Source organism: Podarcis tiliguerta (genome assembly GCF_965153285.1).
Source record: "Podarcis tiliguerta genome assembly, chromosome: 2".
Lineage (NCBI taxonomy): Eukaryota > Metazoa > Chordata > Lepidosauria > Squamata > Lacertidae > Podarcis > Podarcis tiliguerta.
This window is the reverse complement of record NC_139535.1, coordinates 87,985,322-88,009,518: the sequence shown is the minus strand read 5'-3', so window position 1 is coordinate 88,009,518 and position 24,197 is coordinate 87,985,322. Positions and strand designations below refer to the sequence as shown.

Below are 24,197 nucleotides of genomic sequence, written 5' to 3'. Positions count from 1 at the left end.
AAAAAAAACTTTCTTACGCAAAAAAAGAGAGAGAGAAGGCATGTACTTTTGTAAACCAAGAAAATCTTTAATATTTTTTTTTAATAAAAAAGAATAAAAAAAGACTTGATGCTGGTCTCGTGGTTGTGGAAAAAAGGGAAATCTTGTTGCAGATATGGTTGGAGTTGCAAACTGTGCAGCGCAAATGGCTCGTTTGATGCTAGATTGTTGTAAAACCTGAAACCCTGGGAGAGGGAGACATTTGTGTCCCTCGTGAGACTCATGACTTGCATCAGTTAAATCTAATAGGAGTGGAGTTCAATGCCATCTAGAGCACTGCTAGTCAAGGTGGTTGTTCACCAACTGGTGCTGGTCCACAAGCCGTTAGCTGCTGGTCTGCAGTGACTCACAGCTGAGGTTGGGTGGGATGCTTCAAGGACCAAATATGGTACTGACCATGGCACATTTTGTGGGGTGGGAGAATGTCTTTCGCCCGCATCAGATAGTTTGAGAAGCACTGATCTAGAGGTTATCCTGGAACATAGCTGTCAACTTTCAGATTTGAAAATAAGGGATCAGCAGCTTCGAAAATAAGGGACCAGCAGCCTCACCTGTCCCGGGGACAGTCTATGGGATATCTAACTATCCGGGATAGCAGCGGGAAACAGCGGGAAACAGCACTGGAATAAGGGAATTTCTCGCAAAAAAAGGGAAGGTTCACAGCTATGGCCTGGAAGCTCTTGTCCTTTGTACTTCTCTTGAGCCCTGCCATGGGGGGGGGGGGGGCTCAAATTACAGAAATGTTCTCCTGAGTTGTTTTGCCTAACCAGTTGTTGTACCCAACCTGTGGCACTGAAGATGTTGCTGGACTTCAGTTCTCATCATCCTGTGTCATTTTAATGTAAAGCTTAAATTATACTGGATAGGGACAGTGGGTTCTGGGCTACAAAAACTTAATAAAATGTAAGTCTTTACAGTGCCACATGGCTTGCCTCTTTTGTGTTTTGCTATAGCAAATGAACTCTGTTGAAATTTGTCTTGTCTCCAAATTTGTTTGTTTCTCACTGTGTATAATAAACTGTATTAATTCTATTAAGACCACATAAATAGGAAGCAGCAGTGGTCATATGAATCAAGTAACTTGATTTCTGGTGTTTCTGCCAAACAGAACAGCTGCAATTCACAGCAGGTATTTAACCTTTTAAAAAAAAGATATTGGCACTTTAGTGGTTTTATAAGCTATTTTTACTACTATTTTAGTTTGTTGTGGTCTCATGCCATTTTTTTTTAACAGAGAAGTTTCCTGGCTGGCTCAGTCACATGGCTAAATCACTCATTTTTCCAGGGCTTTAGTCCAAATTAAGAGGCTGTAAGCGAGAACTGGATGTACATCCACAACTGATCCCTCACTAGCAATTGTGGTAGAGTTGGCAAGCCCTGTTCGAGAGAAGACTGGAGTTGCAACAGAATGGAAACTGGATTATTTTTAATTTTTAGCCAGTTTGGCAGAAATAAAATTTGTGATTGGTCATTATGAGAGATCAACAGCTGTAGCTTTTTAGCCCGTCTTAATCCCTTGGTTTCAGAATGACTACAATGTTGTGTTTACACATGGCTTCATGTGCTGGGCTCATGCACTTAACATTAGCTAAAGAACCAGGAAATGCTGAAACAAATAAACAAAGTAGACATCTGCTCCTACTCTCTTAGTCCAGTGCTCTTCCAAGTGGCAGCCTAATAGGGAGAGGTGAGACATCAAGGCTTTCACCATCTGCCAGGCCCAGACTCACAATCTATGGGTCCTCCTCCCCTTACAAAACTGTACCCATTGGCCATTTCATCTGACTGCAGCAGAGAGGTGAAACAGTGAGGGCCCACCCCTTCATCAGCCTGGTTAGACTCAACTACGCTCTGGGTCTTCCCAGAAGTGAAGCAGTATTGTCTTTTGCAGGGAATATCCCATCCAGTTCATTATCTTCATCATATAACAAGGGAACACTTTTCATCTCAAGGGGCTGCACTCAATCATTGGCATCCTTCAGGGGCCGCATGCTAGAAGAAGAGTTTGGATTTTATATCCCGCTTTATCACTACCCAAAGGAGTCTCAAAGCGGCTAACAATCTCCTTTCCCTTCCCTCCCCCACAACAAACTGTGAGGTGAGTGAGGCTGAGAGACTTCAGAGAAGTGTGACTGGCCCAAGGTCATCCAGCAGCTGCATGTGGAGGAGCGGGGAATCGAACCCGGTTCACCAGATTATGAGTCCACTGCTCTTAACCACTACACCACATTGGCTCTAGGGGTGGGCAGGGCCCAAGGCAAAAGTAGGTGGAGACAGGGGCAAAAGTGGGCAGAGCAATGGATGTGACTTGTACAATAGGTTACATGGATGTGACTTGTACAATAGGTTACATTCCACCCATACCAGAGGTTTCTGTGTGCATGATTCACCTAACAAATCCTTGCACAATGGAGCTTCCTTCCTCTCCTCCATTGGCACCCTGGAAAATTGGTTCTGGGGATGGTTGGGAAAACTCCCAGAACAGCACACATAGAGGAGGGACGATTGTGCCATCTGGCAAGCTGATGTGCTTGTGCAGGTAGTACATTCAACATTGGTCAATGTTGAGTTCCACCCTGTATCTCCACCACACATGCACACCTCTCCATTCAGGCAAACAAGCAGCATTATAATAATTCAATGACATGTTTTAGCCAGGCAATAGCAGTTGAGGGTATGGAGAAGGACCATTGAGCAACATGGTCTGGAGAAAGTCCTGAGGGCCACACAAAGAGATGTGAAGGGCCACGCCCAGTCCCTGAGCCTAAGATCCCCGATCCTTGTTACACAACAATATATAATGTTCTTGGCCAAGTGCTGATTATTTCCCTATTCTCACCATTTTTCTTTCGTACTGTATGTTGGACAAATTTGCCCCAGGGATCTTCCCCAGAGGGAGTCAATTGCTCTGTCTTTGATACTAAGCTATCATTTTCAACTGTTTGCCACCTTCAGCACTTAGGCAGAAAGTGGGTGGGCAAAATGAAGTAAAGTTAACTCCCCAAACTACTTTGCCCTCCCCATAACCACAAATACAACCCCTTAATCTGGGCCAGACATGCATCTCCTTTACAGCAGAATCCTTTATATGTCTGCTTAAAAGTTCAATGGGACTTACTTGCCAGGATTGTACATACTGGACTGTCGCTGTAGCACCCTATAACCTAATAAAGACTTAACTATTACAAAATCATAAATTTAAAATAGGACACTCAAACCAGATATGGTATATTCTGCTTTTTAAATTGTGTTTACACCATCTCTACTGCATTTTTATTTGCTTGTTTTTTTTCTTATCACTTTAATTGACCTTGTTTTTGTTTTTTAATACTTATCTTTAATGCGTTATCACGTAAAAAAAACCAGGATATAACCCGCCCTAGGAAGGTCACGGGAGGTCATTACTTTCAGCGACAGTTTGTGTTAAGCTCACTGCCTTACAACTTGATCCTAAAACTTGCTTTGTGGCATTATCAACAGCTACACCATCAGCACTGTAGCTATGGGAAGTTGCTTGGCTATTGCAGTGAGATTATTCCAGTATCACAGGCAGCAGTCAAAACAAATGAGAAACTGGAGCGTGAAGATTTTTACTGCAGAACAATAATATTGCAGAGGCTGTATCCATTCCCATTTTTAATGGAAGGTGGAATCTATATAATGTGGATAATGAGGATTACTCTGGTTGGGTTACGTACCAGCTAAGCTTGACTTTAGTGGAAATTTTGTAGTGCCACATGTTACAGTAATCACGAGTCTCTTACTATGATATTTTGTGGTAGAACTTAAAAACTGCAAGCCATTTTTATGAAATTAATCCAGATTATTTTCTTCAAAGAGGATGTACATGCTTCATGAATCGAATAAATAAAGCCCTCATTTTATTAAAAATAAATGCAGACACATGGGTGTGCAAACTTTATGGTGTATAGTTGGCTGCTGCTATCTACAAAAGTGTTATTATTTGCCCATAGTAAACTGGTATTGATTGAAAACATTGCAGAAAGTAAGCTCATTCATTTGAGGTTAGCAAAGAAAGACAAACCAGGATTATGTTTGCATATTCTTTAATGGCAACTAGATTCTTTTAAACTTTTTTCCTTATTATTTCCTCACACATGTTAGATTATACAACTGTGTATTATTAATAAAAATAATAAAACAAAGCAGAAAGGTTACCACCACCCAAAAATTGGGGTGAAAAACAATCAGCAGCACAGTATTACCTAAGGAAGCAAATATACTGGCTTTATTTTTTGCTCATGGAGGAACAATTAATACAGCCAATTTTGGTTCAGTGTGAAATTTCCTATTGTTCCAGTTTATCCCCAAAGTGTTTTTAAGAATACAGTAAGAATACAGAAATCACAACATGATCATTGTGGTATTCTTTCAGTAACTAATTCCAATGGCAACTGGTGATATTGTAAGGGCTGCATTTATAAGCATATCTACCAGGAAGTAGAGTCTTGCTCAACTCAAGTCAGACTAACATATTTAGTATTTGGCTGAAAGATGAAAATGCCAAAACATATTTTTAATAATGCTGACCAATGATGGTGTGTGTGTGTGTGTGTGTGTGTGTGTGTTGCTATTGTGAGCAATTGCGCTGTAGTTATTTCCATTAGGGGAAGTAGAAAATAACTTTGGTGACCTCACCGTTTCTTACTGGTAGGCAGGAAGAACTGCATGAGCCCAGACAGCAGGGATAAGTGAACTCATACAATTAACCATCATGTTTCACCAAATTCATAATATTTTTCACCCTGTATCCAGTATGTTGCCATTTATTTTGTAAAAGATCCACCCATGGCAGATAGGCAACAAACTGAATAACTGGAAGAAAACCCTGGCAGAAAATAACCATAATGCTGAGACCACGGGGCTAATAAAACACACAAGCATTTCAGCAATTCAGTTATTGTCAGGGAATCCATGAGGTAAATAATAATAATCTTCAAATGGTAAAAATCAGTTCTGTCTCTGAACTAGCTAAGTTTTACTTTTCCATCCTTCCCAATTTATATGAAGAACTGTAATTATCTACTAAAATCAAGATATCCTAGAAACAGAAGAAAAGTAGGTCGCCTGTTTCAACTCAACCACCAGCTCCCATCTTAAAGAACAGCAGTTTAAATCAGAAGTTAAGATTTGGCTCAGTGCCCACAGAAAAAAATGTAACTCCTCACAAGCTGGGCCAGAGATGGGGAGCCTATGGCTCTCCAGCTGTTAGGGGACTCCAAATCCCAGCAACCCCTGTCAGTCTGGCCAATAGTTAGGGGTAATGGGACTTGTAGTCCAGCAACATTCCAGGTTCTTGACTCCTGTCTTAAAGTAACACTGATATTTTCCCCGCCGCCACCATCCCCCCAGCTAAGAGAGCAGGAAGAAGCCCTAGAACTGATGCGTACAGAATCAGGAAACTGTGTGTGTGTGGTAAATATATTGGATTAATATTGGAAAATGAAAGTTCAAACTAGAATCAATCCTCTCCAAATCCCCAAACAGCAGGTGAAAGGTAACAAGCTTGGTCTTTGAGTTTAAGCCCAGTGTGAACAAACTATAACTATGACTAAAAATCCAAGAGGTGGCAAGAGAGAGAAAAGACCAACATGGAAATGGCCCATTATCTTTAAAGGCACCAGTCAAATGACTCAAAAGGTAGCAGGGACAGACATATGAGTGAAGAGCCTAGTAGCCCTGTATCATGGAAGTGACATGCTGTTCTAGGAAAGATCCCGTTTTAAATCTCTTTACCAATTCCTTTCTTGCTCTACCGCACATGGAACGAGTTACCGTCGCTTCAGCACCGAAACACAATCTTTCTTGAGAGGCCCAAGCTGCATGTGGGCATCAACACTTTCAAGGAAGAAGGCCGGCTTGAGGTTGTGCGTAAACAGCGCCGGAAACTGGTGGTTGATCTTATTCTGGAAGGGGTCAAAATGGCCCTTCTTGAAGCGAGCCACTTTGAACTGCTGCAGGCACGTCATCTTGGAATCCTTGACTCCGTAGAAGGTCAGCACCTTCTCAGAGTACTCCAAGTACACCCCAATCGTATGGAAGAAAGGCTGCTGTATCACGCAGTCAAAGCCGCCGAACCAGGCCACGTAGTTCTGCCCGTTCCACTGCAGGCAGCAGGAGTTCTCGTTCCTGCCCAGGCGGCCTCTGTCATAGGACTCCTGCGGGTTGTAATCTTCCGTGATGACGCCAATGCTCACCCAGCCGTCAATGATCTCCACTTCCCAGTAGTAGTTGCCTCGGTTCATTAAGTTCTCACCCAGCACCTGCTCACAGTTGACAAACCTGGTCGAACTCTCGGGGTAGGCAATAGGGTTCAGCACCCGCTTGGCTCCCTTGGTCCCAAACAGCTGGAGGAATTTGTCGGCAGTGTCGCTGTCCAAGTCGATGATGAAGGCAACTGTGCAGGGTGGGAGAAGGTGAGAAGAAGGCAGAGCAAGGAAGTCACACAGTATTAGTTATCCTGTCTTCTTGGTCAACAAAACTGAAACATACCATCACTAAGGTTGGTACCCCTAAGTAATTATTCAGACTCCTGAACTTATGCACCCTTGGCTTAGGAGTCTTGGGTAGGATCTAACGTTGTGTGAGTGATGCAATGGGACTTCCCCCTTCCTCTCTCTGCACCCCACCTCCCAAAATATGTTCCAAAGGGTCCCCTATCATGGTGGGGGACTGCAGGGGAAAGGAGAAAAGGAGGGTGGCAACACAAGAACGGGCCTTCTCTGCAGTGGCTCCCCATCTGTAGAATGCTCTCCCCAGGGAAGTTTGCCTGGCACCTTCATTATACACCTTTAGGTGCCAGGCAAAAATGTTCCTTTTTAACCAGGCCTTTGATTGATCTGATTGACATCCTATGCTCTTTTAAAATGTGGCTCTTTTTGTGTGTGTGTGTTTAATTTCTTGTTGTTATTTTGATTATATATATTGTGGTTTTTATGTCGATCTTTTCTGTGAACCGCCCTGAGACCTCCGGGTATAGGTGGGTATATAAATAACAACAACAACATAATTGCATTGCACAAGCAGAAAGCTGTTGCATGAGTGGAACAGCAGTGTTGGATACAACCACGTGTTCTAAAAACTCCACTGCTGCAACCAACATATATTCTGCAAAAATTGTTGGATTTTTCCTAACTATATTTAAATTTGCGCATACCACTTGTGTGGCTTCAGTTTAGCCCTATGGCAAACTTGGTTGGTTGCAGATTTTAAAAAAAAATAAAAATATTTACCCGCACCTTGTGTTTCTGTGTTTTGGGAAGGTGAAATAGGGAAAGCGGGTGGCAAGATGGGGGTATGTAGAGTAATAGTCATTTAGGAGCAGAGAGTGGCACAGCTATGGAATCAAGGAGCAAAGATGTACCGCACTCTGATTTCAGAGACCCCTTCTGTTTTCTATATTTTCAAGGTTTCTGGTTTCCTCCTCCATATAAATGCATTTTAAATACTGATAGTTCAGTTCCCCAGATTTACTTTAAAAAAATAAAAATAAAATCCTAGTCCTTATGATATAAATTTCTAGTCCTTATGATATATATTTAACATAAATCTCTTTTTTATGCCACAGCCTTATTTTTTTCCTTTCATGTAGTGATAGAACTGAATACCGGTATGTGTTTTCCATCTCCTCCAGTGGCGTAGCGTTGGGGGTGCAGGGGGGGCCGGCCGCACCGGGCGCAACATCTGGGGGGGGGCGCTCGCACTCGCAGCTAAAATCCACGGGTTAGGGGGTGCAAATTACTTGCCTTGCCCCGGGTGCTGACAACCCACGCTACGCCACTGATCTCCTCCAATACGTGCCTCTTTATGACAGAAAAAGGAGGTGGCGTAGTTTTACAGGCATCATAGAATCATGAAGTTGAAAGGGACCACAAGGGTCATCTAGTCCAACCCCCTGCAATCTAGGAATCTTTTGCCCGTGTGCTTAAGTCCCCATATTTTCCGCTAAACCTAGCTAGGCCATTAAAGACCAGTAACTGAGACACTGAACATTTTCTAAAAACAACACTCAAGCATTTTGTTTTCACTGGACTGCGCTCATAATTAACTTTGAGTGGGCTGACATTTCTGCTGTCTGCAAGACGTCTGCCAAACGTTACGCCATCAGCAAAGAAACAAAAGCCAAGGGAGACAAAACATACAATAAAATGGTCTTACATTTGAGAAAATAATCTCGGGACTCCAAACAGGCGGGGTTGCTGCTTTTTTCTGGAATCGGGGGCTCAATGGTCACTGTGAGGAGAGGAAATTGTCAAAAATTTACCTCAGCAAAAAGGGAGAAGAAAAAAACCAACCCATCACACAAGGAAGAGAGGCTTGTTCATTAGAAAGTATCCTGGCTGATCAGACGCAGGTGTACTATTCCATACAACCACCTTTAACCTTAAATTCATTTGTCATCAACAGGCCTGCTGTGATTAGATTCTTAAACCTATTAATCAGAAGAGGGAAATTCCAGAGGATGTTATCCCAGAATCCAAGATCCTAACATGTCCTTGTGCTACTACAAAGCCAACCAGCAGAGGGATCTGCTCATAACTGTGTTGTGGTCCTGTGCTCATCCCAAAAACACACATTTTACAGAGTTGCTGGACCCCAACAACTTTTCCTTCTGGGTCTGAAAAGCCTGATTCTATCTCTACTCTCCTTCCTTCAGCCTCCCCACCACCACATAGGGCTCTGTGTGGTGGTGCCCAGTTATCATAGAATCGTAGAGTTGGAAAGGACCCAAGGGTCATCTAGTCCAACCTCTTGCAATGCAGAAATCTCAGTAATAATAATAATAATAATAATAATAATATTTATACCCCGCCCTCCCCAGCCAGAGCCGGGCTCAGGGCGGCTAACACCAGTAAAATTATAGTAAAAACATAATAGGGGGAAAACCCCAATTTAAAATACAGGTTAAAATGCAGTTTAAAATGCTGCCTCATTTTAAAAGTAGCCCATAGATCAAAACCATACGGGGAGGGAAACATAAGGGTCAGACTGAGTCCAAACCAAAGGCCAGGCAGAACAGCTCTGTCTTGCAGGCCCTGTGGAAAGATGTCAAGTCCCGCAGAACCCATCTCTTGTGACAGAGCGTTCCACCAAGTTGGGGCCAGTACTGAAAAGGCCCTGGCCCTAGTTGAGACCAATCTAACCACCTTGCGACTTGGGACCTCCAAAATGTTGTCATTTGTGGACCTTAAGTTTCTCCACGGGGCATACCAGCTAGAGCATCCATGGCAGATGGCCACCCAACCTCTGCTTAAAAACCTCCAAGGAAGGAGAGTCCACAACTTCCAGAGGGAGACTGTTCCACTGTTCTCATGGATGTCTTGTTTGTGCCTCTGGCTGGGTCTTGTGGGGCTAGTGGCAGCACACTGTGACCTGGAAGCAGTTAGTGCAAACTCCCTGGTAAGTATCCAGGAAGTACTCCTCCCTGAAACCTGGGGCATGTATGGGAGAGGGTGGGGAAGCCCTGAACAGAACAGAGCCGGTGCTAGGCTAGTAGTCACACATTGCAATAGTTTCTTTAGGGAGCAGTTGAACTTGAGGACGAAGCCAGCAAGATCCACTCCAATTCTGGCAGAAGAGTGAGCTTCAAGCATATATCTCCCCTGTGTTCTGAAAGACAAGGCTCTGTTTCAAGGAAAAGCCACTTTGGACATCTTCCCCAAACCACTGCTGGCCACACCCGGTGATGTCTGTTTGTTGCCTTCTGATTTATTTGAGTCCTTATGGAAACCTCATAAAAAAAACACAACCCCAAGCGGGAGGCACAGGGCGCAGAAACCCGACACCAATTTAAGAGAGTCTTGTTATTATGCAATTTCAAAACAGCTGCACCACTTGCAGTGCTTTGACATGGAGGATGTAGCTTGAAACATCTTCTCCCTTTGAGGCTGGCATTTGACATTCATTTAGGAAGGTACAAATGCCAACATCAAGAGGAGACTTGGAGATGTCAAACAGAGATGGGGAACCTGTGGCCCTCCAAACGATGCTGCACTCCAGCCCCCATTGGTTCCAACCACCATGGCCAACGGCCAGAGATGATGGCGATAAAGTCCAACAACATCTGGAGAGCAGCAGGTTCCCACTTCCATGATGTAAATGGTGCCTAATGGGTTCTAATGCCCCAAAGTGTTTACTGCATGTTAAAAGTAGCAAAAGTCTACAAGCAAAATTCAACATGTAAATGGAAGCTGATGCAAGTGTCCTGAATTTGCATAAGGCTGGGTATCCCAGTGCATTTCAAGCTTTGAGAACAGACTGGGAAAAGGAGCATCTCCACCCCCATCGTTCTGCCCGGACACTGAGGTCCAGCACTAAGGGCCTTCTGGCGGTTCCCTCACTGCGAGAAGTGAGGTTACAGGGAACCAGGCAGAGGGCCTTCTTGGTGATGGCTCCCGCCCTGTGGAATGCCCTCCCAACAGATGTCAAAGAGAACAACAACTACCAGACTTTTAGAAGACATCTGAAGGCAGCCCTGTTTAGGGAAGCTTTTAATGTTTGATGCATTACTGTAGGGTATAAATAATAATTAATTAATTAATTATTATAATAACAATGTACTGAAGCAAAGATCCTGAGAACCGGCAAAAGGCAAGGAAGCAATGTGCATTCTTGTTGCTTATACTTCCAAGCCCAGTCCCTGTTCACAGAGACTTCCAGAGCTCCTAGACACTTAAGAGCTACAGGGAAGCAGTGGATTTTTAGCATTTGCTGGGCACTAATAATCCCTGCAGAAACCGCATAGTAGCTATCAGAGTCAGCAAAGAATTCCGTAATCAAAACACTGCAGAATGCATAGCGCTCTACATGGAATGCAAGGACAGGATATTCCATCTGCTACAGACCTTCTGGCATGCCATAAAGAATGGGCCCTTCGTCTCCGTTCCCTGAGAGCTGGTCCCACTGGTTCTTGCAAATGTTCACTAGCATTTCCTTCACAGCGAGCACGGCCTGGCTGGATTTGATGAAGCTCAGCTCTTTGGGGAAGCTTGCCCATGAGAAGTTTTTCTCTTCGGTGGCTATTTTCAGTGCTTGGAACTCCTGGGGCAAAAAAAGAAAGAAAGAAAAGGGGGTGATATACAGCAGTTGACTGATGGGAGGACTCATTCCACAGAGCCACCTCTTTCCCGAGCACCAGAGAGCCCATGGCTGCTGTTCGTGACATGGAAACAAACATACCAGAGGGAGGGAGGGGGACAGAGAGAAAGAGCAGCTACACTGGCAGGAGATGTTGGCATGCTGCTCTGTTCCAAATGTGGATCCAGGAACATAGAGCTCAGCAGAGCCTCCTCCCTATAAGGTCGGTTTGCCCAGGGCCCCTACACAGCGGATGAGGGCATATTTCCCAGCAGAGATCCAGATAGGACTGAGCACTGCGATTGCATACTAGCCTTCTTCAACCTGGTGCCCACCAGATGTTGCTGGACTACAGCTCCCATCAGCCCCAGCAAGGAGGGCCAATGGTCATGGATGATGTGAGTTGTTGTCCAACAACATCTGAAAGGCATCAGATTGGGGAAGGCTATTGTAAATGAATGAATGCCCTACAAATTGTGGGGCCTGGTAAAAGAGACAAATGCCCATTGTGTCCTACCTGTTTAGGGAAGCTTTTAATGTTTGACGCATTACTGTATTTTAATATTTGGTTGGAAGCCGCCCAGAGTGGCTGGGGAGGTCCAGCCAGATGGGTGGGGGTATAAATGAATTGTTGTTGTTGTTGTTGTTGTTGTTGTTGTTGTTGTTGTTGTTGTTGTTGTTGTTGTTGTTGTTGTTGTTATACCTTCCTGCCCCTGTAGTGTATGAGCATGCCCACCTTCCTATACAAAAATCACCAGTCTGGAGCCAGAAAAAGCAGCAGCATCTGCCCATAAAAAGATTGTGGACAAGTTGAATCAGACTCTCCACTTGTGGCTCGCTAGCGAGGACAGCATGTCTCCACAAATCCTCCCCTTTTCTACTGTTTCCAGAGAGGGGGAAATCCCTGCCATACATTGACAGCACATTGCTTTCTGTAAAATAATCCTGGTCTGACTGCACTCGCTACCAATTCAAAGTGCTGGTTCCAGGTCCAATTCAAAGTGCTGGTTTTGACCTATAAAGCATTAAACCACAATAGCTCAAGGACCGCCTCTTTCCATATGAACCTACCCGCACTCTGAGATAATCTTCTGAGGCCCTCCTTCGTGTGCCTCCTCCTCAAGAGGTCTAGAGGATGGCAACATGAGAACAGTCCCTCTGCAGTGGCTCCCCGTCTGTGGAATGCTCTCCCCAGGGAAGTTCACATGGCACCTTCACTATACACCTTTAGGTGCCAGGCAAAAACGTTCTTTTTTAACCAGGCCTTTGGTTGATCTGATTTACATCCTATGCCCTTTTAAAAGGTGGGGTTTTTCGGGGGGGAAGGTTATTGGGTTGTTGCTTTTATTTTGATTACAGTGGTACTGCGGATTAATAACTTAATTCATTCTGGAGGTCCGTTCTTAACCTGAAACTGTTCTTAACCTGAGGTACCACTTTAGCTAATGGGGGCCTCCCGCTGCTGCCACGCCGCCACCACGCAATTTCTGTTCTCATCCTGGAGCAAAGTTCTTAACCTGAGATACTATTTCTAGGTTATCGGAGTCTGTAACCTGAAGCGTCTATAACCTGAAGTGTCTGTAACCCGAGGTACCACTGTATATATTTTTTGGTTTTGTGTTCTGGTTTTGTTCTGTGAGGTGTTCGGGTATAGGGCGGTATATAAATTTCAAGAAATAAAAAGAAATAAAATTGTAGTTTGTTCAGGGCATTGGGAACTGTAGTTCGGTTAGAAGAAACTACAGTTCCCAGGATTCATTTGCGGAAAGTCATGTGCTTCCGATGTATGTTAGATGTGCTTTCGACGTAGGGTGTGGATCTGCCCAGAGACAAGGAATGAAGTGCTTTTAGGGGTGACTCTCTACTGGAATAACACTCAGGGGCACCGACCTGCAGGAAAGAGATGGTGTCTGTGCTGGGAACCTTCTCCAGATTCCGCTTGTGTTCAGTCAGTGCGTCCCGCCTCTCTTCCTTCTGCCGCAGCTCCTCCGCTGCCCCAGTCAGCATTGCTCTTTCCCCATCTTCGATGAAGCCAAGGACTTCCTTCTGAAAGGCTGCAAGGACCCTGGCCGTCTCGGCAAAGAGTTTGCTGACCTTTTCCTTCTCTTTCTGAGCAGTGCCCTAAACACAACAGAGGTAGCTTTATACCAATTATCATTCATGTAGATTACATATATTTCCACCACCATCCCAAAAAACCATTGCACAAGTCCAGACCCTCCTTTTAAAGTTGGCCAGGTGGGGGAGGGCAGAAGCAATCAAATCTTCTCCAAGATCTGATTGAACAAAGACCCACTTTAAGCCAGACTAGGCATGATGCTTGAATTTGACATTAGGAAACACATCTGGATTATTCCATTTTAAAGCCCTCCAATTTTTATCAGGACCGCAACGTGTAAAGAGGCAAACTTTAGGAAAAAAGGTTCCCATTGCTACCAAATTCACTAAGCCACTATATGCTTTTCTGTCTTTTATCTGAGTGCCAGAAATGAGGGTATCTCTGCAAGTAGAAATGTAGCATGTCATGGAAATGGCTACCTTGGACATGCCACTTTCTTATAGGAATGGAGTTTCCCCAAGTCTGATGGAACGTTGAAAAATGTGATCCTCCACCTGCAGTCTGAAGTGGTACAGTCTAGGAAAAGCACCATGTGATCCAGTTCTCAGGAAACTTGTATGTTTGTGCTACACGAGTGCACACATGCAAGAGGATTTTTGTTCTTCGCTCACATGTTATCTTTAATTAAACCTCCCAACACTGCAGCAGAATTGGGTCAGAATCAGTGGATGAGCCAACTCTTGATACCCAGGCCGAGAGACAGCCCAAATCCCTGATCCCCTTGGCACCAGGAGACAACCACATCAAAATATATGAAAAGAACAGGGCACAGTGTGTATGTGTGATCAACAGCCAGTTTTTCTTCTGGGATGAAATAGACTGAAGCCATCTTACTTTGATGAGGTCCACAGTCCTCCTTGTCTGCGCAATAGTGACTCCAAGTTCATCCAACTGATTCTCAACGCTGTTCAGGATTTTGGGTCTTTGGGCCTTTTGAAGAAAGGGAATATCAGAATGTCACCTCACATTGTCAGAAAATAGTACATTTCTCTTCCGGTTCTCATGGCTGTAGAGAAATATTCACTGTTAACTCTATTTCTGAAAAGCAAGAATGGGGAACTGTGGCCCTCCAGATTTTGTTGGGCTCCCAATTCCCATAAGTCCTGGCCAAACTAGCTGTGCCTGATGAAAGTTGGGAGTCCAGCAACATTTGGAGAGTCACCACCACTCTAAAGATTAAAAAAAAAGAAGTTATTTGAAGGTGGTAGTGATGAGACTTCACTTTGCACTGTGCCTGATTTCCCTTGCTTCCCAAAACCCTTATATTCCCTCCTGTCCATTCATTCTGCATAACGTATTGCCCTTATTGTCTCTCCTGCCTATTATATATTTGTTCTTGACAAAGGCTCCGCTAGCCCATAAATCTAAGCCACGGTTTGTTCAACAAACCATGAGTTAACCAGGATGATTAAACACACCACATCTTATTTCTCCATCATTTCTCCTTTAAAGCCCTAAATGGCCTCGGCCTTCTATACCTGAAAGAGCATCTCCACCCCCATCATTCAGCCCAGACACTGAGGTCCAGCACCGAGGGCCTTCTGGTGATTTCCTCACTGCGAGAAGTGAGGTTAAAGGGAACCAGGCAGAGGGCATTCTCGATAGTGACACCCGACCTGTGGAACGCCCTCCCATCAGATGTCAAGGAGAAGATGATGATGATTAGTTTTGTTTTCCAGCTCTTCTTTTCTCATGCCTTTGTAACCTGGTAAACATCTAGGGTGGAGTAACCAAACAAGCCATGATTGAAGAAGGGTGCTGGGTTCACATACTACACACCAAGCCATAGCTAAACCAGTGCTTTTGTTTGTGTGTGTGTGATAGTACTCACAGGTACTGAATACTGTTACATATTTTTTGTGCCTCATGGCAGCCATTTTGTGCTGGCACCAATGGCACTTTTATCAAGATATGAGTACCAGCACCTTGTTTTTTATTTAAAAAAAAAACACTGAGTAAAACAAAGGTTCATAAGTCAACAATAAAACACAGTTTGTTGTCAGTGAACAAATAACAGTTAAATGACTAGGCAGGTCTCTCACACAATGCTAATAATGTTTTTGATTAAACCATGGCTTAGTGTTATGTGTGAATGAGGCCAAAGTAATCTAAACTGAAACATCATTCCCCTGATGATCTATCAAATGTTGACCCTGAACATGAGTTGGTTTGTGTTTGGAAACGTTATTGTAATATATTATGTGTGTGTGTCTGGTTTTTGTTTTTTTTGCAAAAGCAACAGTCTTTTGTCTACTTTTAAAGACCTGTAAAGGAAGCGGTCTTCCCAACTGTCTGACATTTGAATTTTGACTGGAAACGTGCCCAATTCTGGAAAGCTAAAAAGAGCAAAGTGCTACTGTCATGTGGCTCCAAACTCCATTTAAACAATGTGCTGGAGTGAGATAAAGACCAGACTGAGAGGGTTGCAATGAAAGGAACAATCGTTGCTCTATCAGAGAAAGCAAGAGCCACAGCCCAAATTGCATCAACACCCTCACCCGGACCAGAAAGCAAGGAAATTAAAGTGCCAGGGAGAGGGCTTATCTGGTGAAGCCATAATAACCCATTGATCTCTTTAAGCAGACCCAGGGAGAGGGAAGGAAAGGGATTTAACTGAGATGTAGCCAAGATGATTTAACAAAAAAACGGCCTTATTTTTCCCGGTCATAAAAGCTGCTTCTTTTCCAAAAGCAGGAAATACTTGTTCCTTAGTCGTATGTGCTAATTTATATAAACATATAGAACATAAAATTGCTAGCATTAAGCGGAACTAGCATCAATAGCCACAATCAATTTGATTTGACACTGGCCAATAAGGTAAAAATTGTATTTCGTTTGGGGCATACACAGCACCAATCTGTCTATGCTGTTTACTAGTTAGGGTGCTGTTAAAGGACCAGGGTTCGAATCCCCTCTCAGCCCCTAAACTAACTGCCTAACCTACTTTTCTCACGAATATAAAACAGAGCCGGGGGCGGGAAGAACAAGATACCCTTCCTCGAGGTGGAATATAAATACAGCAATAAGAATGATTAAGTGTGTTCTGACTAACATACATGTGCATGTGCTCACACATGCAAGGAATTATTTTTTTTCAGTGTGCCACCATGAAAATAAATAAAACTTGCTTAAGCCATCTGAGGCATGGCAATCCTTGACAGCAAGCCAAACCCTATCTATTTTTGCCACACAGGAAAGTCTCTGCCTCTTCCCTTCCAACAGGAGAGATAACATTTTATTCCAGGCAAAGGGGGAGGTAATTAACAGACGGGTTCCCTTCTGTTCATCGGCTACAGACTTGCTCTGGCTCCATAACAGAACTGGGGTCAATTTATGGTTGTCTGGCAGCAGGAGAGAACTTCACTGCCTGGAATTCTGACTTCATACCAGCTCCAAACAATTGGTCCTTCAAGCCTAGTAGTGGCTATCCTGATTGGCAGCCGTTCTCTGGGGTCTTGTGCCAAAGTTTTTCCTGGCCCTGCTACCCGGGAATGCCTTTCAGCTGGAAATGCTGCCGAAGACTGAACCAGAGACCTTTTGTACGCAAAGAGGGTGCTCCCCCCACTGAACTATGGGACTGTCCAGTGGAGGCTAGTCCATTAGGGGAAAGGAGAACGGCCCACCACCCTCAGCCTGCTCTCTGCTAGGCCCATCTGCCTGCATCCTTCTTACAGCCAGTTCAGGGGGCAACACGACTTGCCAGCTTCCTCCTCCTTGGTCTCACAGTGTTGCCCTTGTCCGCCTCAGCAGGGAAGAGGATGGGGACAAATCTAGACTTAGTTGGCTCTGCCAATCATTGGCTCTATCTACTGCTGGGCTCCCAATAGGTCCCAGCTGCCACTGGGACCATTTCTAAAATGTTTTGCTCCAAGTTTATAGGCAATATATCAGATGGCCTTTTCAACCCCTTCAATAACCTCTGTCCTGATTAACTTGATTCCTCCATTGTTACCATGCTATGAGGCTCCTTCCCATGACGTGATATATGCTTTAGAGACTGTCCCTATACAGTGGTACCTTGGGTTATAGATGCCTCAGGTTACAGACTCCGCTAACCCAGAAATAGTGCTTCAGGTTAAGAACTTTGCTTCAGGATGAGGACAACAATCGTGCGGTGGCGATAGCAGGAGGCCCCATTAGCTAAAGTGGTACCTCAGGTTAAGAACAGTTTCAGGTTAAGAACGGACCTCCAGAACGAATTAAGTTCTTAACCTGAGGTACCACTGTACACCCCACTTCTGTGCCTCTACGACAGCAATGTGGAAGTGGTGCTCCTCCAGCTGCTGTGAGATTCCAACTCCCACCAACCCCTAGCCAGCATGCCCAGTGGTCAGGGATGATGGGAGCTGTAGTACAATGAACAGCCACTGCTTCCCCATCCATGTTCTAAAAGTGAACACCTGGTGCCCATTTAGGGAGTTTGCACCTATACTTTGAAAGTCACAGCTGTCCTGCCTGTGGCTGCTGTAGCTTCAATCCCTTTTGTGGAGCTTATTCTACATGCCAGAGGTACTGGAACAGACTACAGTATCAGAGTCCTTCCCACACTAATGAACAGAAAGCAAAATTCTCCAAGAAGGCCTTTTCGGATGTGATCATAGCATCAGTTCTGGTACATTACATGGCATTACACCCAGAGGGCTACATCTCCCCTCTGGGCGACCTTTCAGGGGTCACATGCTGATGGTAAGCCTTGTCAGATGCCAAAGTAGGAAGAGCAATAAATATGAATTTTAGCTTTGTGCGCCTCTTCTGCACCTCAATCCAGGCAAGCAAGAGGCATTATCAGAGTTCAAGGACCCATTCCAGCCAGGCTGAACAGGGAGGGGCTGTGGCTTGAAGAGAGTCCTGAGGGCCAGACAAAGAGGTTTGAGGGGCCCCATTCAACCTCCAGGCCTGAGGCTCCCAATAGCTGGCTTAAAGCATGTTAACAACAGCCAGTGCTTTTAACGTTTTATGTACTCCCTTCAGAGATCAGGAAGAAATAGACCTCCAAATGCTACTGGACTACAACTCTCATCATTTTGGGCTGTGGCTGGTGGGGGTTGGGAGTCCAAGAACAAGGATGTCACATAGAGGAGGGAGAAAGATTGTTTTCTGCTGCTCCAGAGAAGCGGACACGGAGCAATGGATCCAAACTACAAGAAAGAAGATTCCACCTAAATATTAGGAAGAATTTCCTGTCAGTAAGAGCTGTTCAACAGTGGAATTTGCTGCCAAGGAGTGTGGTGGAGTCTCCTTCTTTGGAGGTCTTTAAGCAGAGGCTTGACAACCATATGTCAGGAGTGCTCTGATGGTGTTTCCTGCTTGGCAGGGGGTTGGACTCGATGGCCCTTGTGGTCTCTTCCAACTCTATGATTCTATAATTCTATGATTCTAACATGAGGGGTACAAGGTTCCCCATTTCCAGCTTAATGTAATGGGTCGCAAAAGTAGTGTGAACACTGAGGAAAATATTTTCCTGGGCATCCTGGGGGATGAGTAAAGGTAAAGGGACCCCTGACCATTAGGTCCAGTCATGGACAACTCTGGGGTTGTGGCGCTCATCTTGCTTTATTGGCCAAGGGAGCCAGTGTACAGCCAGTGTGGCCAGCATGACTAAGCCGCTTCTGGCGAACCGGAGCAGCACACGGAAACGCCGTTTGCCTTCCCGCCGGAGTGGTACCTTTGACGTGCTTTCGAACTACTAGGTTGGCAGGAGCAGGGCCCAAGCAACAGGAGCTCACCCCATCGCGGGGATTCGAACAGCCAACCTTCCAATTGGCAAGCCCTAGGCTCTGTGGTTTAACCCACAGTGCCACCCACATCCCTCGGGGCATGAGTAGTGATGTTAAATTCTTGAGAATAATCTTTTGGAGAATATTCTCAAGAATATTTTCTGGATAATATTCTCCCCTCACTTCACTAGGTATGGGACATCTCAATCGGCCTTGTGACTAGAGAAAAAATGGCGTTGCGATGCAATGGGAACTTGCCTGCTCTGTGTGGTCCCTTGAGGATTCCCATCTGCGGAAGTGTCCTCCGCCCTTAAATGCTCCACTTAAGAATAATAACCTTGAAACGAAGTTGTTTTAGGGAGTTGTAAAGTACTGCTTGCAGCAAACCTTTCCAAGTTTAGCCATCTCTCCGAAAGAGAACACAGAGATGGGGTTTCCCAACTAACCTGGTGCTTTAGGATGAGCTAAACCGAAACTGACAGCTCAATTAAAAACTAGCAAGTGAAAATCTAGGAGATGAGTCAGCGTCAACCGGGAAGGGGAGCGATGGAAAAAATGCCCCGTCTCAACGCAACACAAAGGGCTAACGGAGCAAGGAGCGGAACCTGGGAGACGAGCCAAGTGAAATAAAGAAGCCGGTCTGAGCCACTGTGGGAAAGAGAGGCAAGAGGAAGAAATGAGTCCCTGGTGCAAATGCACAGCAGCCAAAGGCTGTCAGAACAGAAACTGGTTGGGCCCAGTTAACAGGCACACAGAATTAATCACACCCTCCTCCCACGCAACTTTTGTTTTATCCTCCTCCCCAAACCCAAAAGCAACAAATTGTTTGCATGTGTGTAATCTGGCAGGCCAGGCTGAAGTTCAGCTAAATGTTTGTCTTTGCATTAGGAACATTTCATTGAGGGTTTGGGAAACACAGGCCCCCTACACCACCCGCTTTCACTGGAAAGCTCTCTAGGCGTTGGCTGAGCACAGAACAGCCCCAGAAGCAGAGATGTGGGTGTGTGAGTGTACCCCACCCATAAAATCAGAAATCCAGACACCTTCTTCCAGACCTCTAGACAACTCTAAGGCTGCACTCCTAACTGCAGTCATCAGCCTTCCAACTCTGTCTTGACTGCTACAACCTAAAAGCTTCCTGTCCAAGTTGCCATCACTTTGGGATTCACTGCGCAAAAATTTGTTCCAATGCTTCTTGCACTTACAGCCATGCCAGGGGAGACATAATGAAGTCAGAAACCTGAGCTTAAAACATGTCATGTATACCTGAAACCATCCTAAAACACAATGTCCATAGAGCATATACTCCAGTTACCCACACCCTCTTCCAGATCAACAACCTAGCCTTACAGATTCCTGAGCAATGCCATTCCAAGGATTCCCCAGATAGGGCTGTGCCACTTCAACCCAGGCCTCCTCCTCCTCCACAAGGATTGCTCCGTTCTCCTGCCAAGCTAGCTCTACAGATAACTTTTCCAGCGCATCTCGCCCTGCTCTTTCCCTTTCTGAACCAATTCCCCAATAAGCCTTAATATTGTTCCATAGCCTCTGCCGTTCCACTCATACGAACATAAGATTATATGGCTGCCCAGAGATGTTCTGCTGCCCATGGCAGAACAGCAACCCTCCCTCTCCCAGAGTCACAAGATAAGTAGTAACCAAGAGCTGGCCACATTATTTTGGTACCTGAGGCAAGAACTCCCACAAGTAGAAATACAAGAGCAGCAATAATAACCTCAAATGTAACAATATGTTGACAAAAATCAGCTGCCCAAGGCAGCTGCCCCACTCAGCCTAATGGTAGGGCCAGCCTAGCTGCCTTCTACTGAGTCAGTCTTCTGGTCCATCTGACCCAGTGCTGTCTACTGGCACCAGCTGCTCAGCATCTCAGGGCAGGAGTTGTTCCTCAGCTGAGCTACTTGTTATTCTTTTCCCTGGAGATGCCAAGGGTTAAGCCCCTGCCTACAATATTTGCACACTTCCACAAAGCTACGGCACCCTGAGAGGCAGTGACTGGTCCAAGCAGGTCACTGAGTGTGCGTCCTGGCTGAGTGAGGATCTGAACCCTGGTCTCCCATATCCAACACTCTAACATGCTCTCCCACTCTACTGTTAATGTATCTCCTTTGCAGACAGTTGTGTGTCTTATTTAACTTACTTCAAATTGTAGTAAGGCAGCCCTTTTGTGTTTGGGGTGGTGGTGATCTCCTACTTACTCTGTTGAGTTGGACCCTAAACCATTGCCCCCAAGTCCTGCACTGACAGCACTGCTCTGCCTTCCTAACCCCAGAGAGTAACTACACACTGCTTCAAAATCTGAAAGCTTACAGGGAAGGGTCTTTCAACAAGCTCACACTCCTTCAAAGAAAGTAAGTTCCAGGAATGTGTTTCTGAGCAGACACAGACCCTTGTGCCAACTCTTAGGAAATAGGGTGCCTGTTTTTCAGATAACTTGGGGCACCTGACAAACTGCTGTCCCATCCTTCTAGATTCAGGTAGGTAGCCGTGTTGGTCTGACGAAGTCGAAATAAATAAAAAATTGTCCAGGAGCACCTTAGAGACAAACTAAGTTTATTCTGGGTATAAGCTTTCGTGTGCATGCACACTTCTTCAAATACACACTTCTCTAAGGTGCTACTGGACAATTTTTTATTTATGCTGTCCCATCCAAGAGGGACCTGCTAGCCAGCCACTTTGCAGCGGCCTCAGGCAGCTTCTCCCAACCCGTCCCTAGCGAGGCTCCTAAATTGAACACGTCGAGGAACAGCAGCAGTGGCCCACACCCACCCACCCTCCCCTCTTCCAGTTATTCCCGGGCTGGAACTGGTGAGCGAAGCTTGCAGGAATCCCCGCGCACTGCAGCCTAGGGTAGGGGAGCGTCCCCGCCTTCCCCGTCCCTGGAGCGAGGCTGCACAAAGGACCCCCTTTGTGCCTGGACGGCCGGACGAGCGTGCTACCCACCTCCACGTGCTCCCGCTCCACCTCCACCGCCACCACTTCATGGCCCCGGTGCTCTTGGGCCCTGCACAGCTGGCAGATGCAGCTCCCGTCCGTCCGGCAGAAGCTCTCCAGGGGCTTGAGGTGCAGCTTGCAGAGGCTTTCCTCGATGTGCCGCAAGGGCGGCACCAGCCGGTGGCCTTGGAAAGCGGGGCTTTTGAGATGAGGCTGCAGGTGCGGCGAGCAGAAGGACGCCAGGCACACCAGGCACGACTGCGCCGCCCGGGCGCGCTCGCCGTCGGTGCAGAAGTCGCACAGCACCTCTTCGGGCGGCGCGTCCTCCGACGGCGCGCAAGAGTCGCCGGGCACGCAGGGCTCCGGCGGCTTGTCGGGGGCCATGGCCAGCCCCGGGCTGCTCGGGGCGGGATGCCGGAGCTGCAGCAGCTCGGCCAGGGTGTGGTTCTTCCGGAGCTGGAGGTCGGCCGGGAAAGGCTCCTGGCAGAGCGGGCAGCGGGAGCTGCTTGGCGCGCCGCTTCCCGCCCCGACGGCCCCCGGGTGGTGCCTGTGCGCCCCGAGGCAGCTCAGGCAGAAGTTATGGCCGCAAGGGGTGGTGACCGGGTCCTTGAGGGCGTCGAGGCAGATGGGGCAGCTGAAAGGGCCTTCCTGGAGATGGGAGACTGGGCTGATGGGGCCGGAGCCCGCATCCATGCTGCTCGACTCCACCGAGAAGGAGGCGAAGAGAGCGCGCCTGGGCTGCTCCCTTTCCCACATCCAGGGCGCGGGAGAGCCAACTCCGCCCACCAGGAACGCGTGTCACCGACGGGCAGCTCCGGCCAGCCCCACAGCGGAGATTGCCGAGTCCAGCCTCCCGTTTAAGGGGGCAGCGTGCGCGTTCGCGTTCCTCCTGGAGGCGCGGCCCCTTCGCCGCTCCCACAAAGGTGCGAAGCGGAGGAGGAGGTGAACCCGCCCCTTCGTCCAAGCACGCCGAAATCCCACCAAGAAAGGACAGGGACTTGGCCCCAGTTCTTCCTTCGGCGCGCCGGCAGGGAGTCACATTAATAAAGGCTTTTCTTCTTTCTTTTTCTTTTTGTCCTGGTGTGAATGTCAGGAGCAGACGATCGTGTGAATGCTCCTTGTTGCGCATTTGGGGAAGAGCGAGGAACGAAGTTGGATAAGACAAATCTTTCATTAAGTGTCCTCTCCGAAAATGAGGATATCAGCCTGTCGAGGGAAACTCTGACCCCGACCCCGGAACATAAAGGGGGCATACAGCTAATTGTGGTGGGATGCTGTGGCCCTTTTAAGACTCGTGTCATTGTTAATGGCGGGGGGGGGGGGGTTATGGTCCGCCAGGTGTTGTTGGACTTCCAAACTCCAGGCAGCATGGCCAATGGTCAGAGTTGTACTAGTTCAACAAACAACGCCTGGAGAGCCACAGGTTCCGGCTGTCGGATTTATGATGTCGTAGAAGTGATGCACGATACTAAGCGTGCTTTCTCTGAAGTAAAACCCAACGAGTTTAATGAACGAGGTTTACGCTCTAAACTTTATAGCTTCCTTAGGCTTACAGGCAGCCTTATATGAGTTGTGACAGAATCACTAGATCTCGGAGATAGATCTCTCCTAGCCGGCACGCTCTAAAGATCATGTTCACAAATACAGCGGTGGGGGTGGGGGTGTGATTATTGCCCTGCATTTTTTTAGTTCGTTTTAATTTCCTCTGGTAATCAGGAATGAATTTATTGATGGGGGCGGGGAGGCACTCGGAATTATGAATCTCCCATACAAGTTGAGCCTAAACATGTTTCCTCAGAAGTAAGCACTGCAGCTATCATAGGGAATACCATCCTTTCATATGTGCTTGCTTTCACATGTTTGCTAACTTGGAGACTGAGCAGATTTTCAACGATAAATAGGTGGCTATGACCTAGACAGATACAATTTTGTTTGCCTAGGATAGGGTCAGGGAAAGGGACAGAAACACACATAGATTAGAGAGGGCACACCTAGCAAATTCAGTGTTCAGATTGTTTGCAATGGAATTGGAAGTAAAATGGTCGGTATCAACATTCTCTTATTTAAATCAATAGCATAACTGCTTTTAGGATACAGTGCACAGTTCTGCCCACCGTTCTCCAAAAATTCATTGGCATGAAAAGGGGGGGTGGGGATAAAGCTATTAGTGCACCTTCCCTAATTTGGACAAAAGGCAACAAAAAGGGGCATGATAGTGACTTATAATATTAATAGGATGAGTGAGATAGAGGTGGCTGGAACGATAACCCTCC

At 46.2% G+C, this 24,197-nt stretch overlaps 1 protein-coding gene across 1 annotated transcript; it reads right to left on the bottom strand.

Moving 5' to 3' along the window:
- Positions 1-4,089: 4,089 nt before the first annotated feature.
- On the bottom strand, positions 4,090-22,815 carry TRIM47 (tripartite motif containing 47). Its single transcript, XM_083429906.1, has 6 exons — positions 21,934-22,815; positions 14,090-14,185; positions 13,027-13,257; positions 10,905-11,100; positions 8,218-8,292; positions 4,090-6,457 (listed from the first exon to the last, which is right to left on the bottom strand). The coding sequence occupies exons 1-6, from the start codon at positions 22,678-22,680 to the stop codon at positions 5,832-5,834; spliced, it is 1,971 nt and encodes a 656-aa protein (XP_083286032.1). The 5' UTR covers positions 22,681-22,815; the 3' UTR covers positions 4,090-5,831.
- Positions 22,816-24,197: the final 1,382 nt, after the last annotated feature.

Coding starts and splice junctions, on each gene's coding strand:
- TRIM47 (XM_083429906.1), bottom strand. CDS start 22,680: ATGTGGGAAAGGGAGCAGCCCAGGCGCGCTCTCTTCGCCTCCTTCTCG. Junction 8,293..10,904: donor TCTTTATGGCATGCCAGAAG/GTCTGTAGCAGA, acceptor CTCTCCTCACAG/TGACCATTGAGCCCCCGATT. Junction 6,458..8,217: donor CCGAGATTATTTTCTCAAAT/GTAAGACCATTT, acceptor CACCCTGCACAG/TTGCCTTCATCATCGACTTG.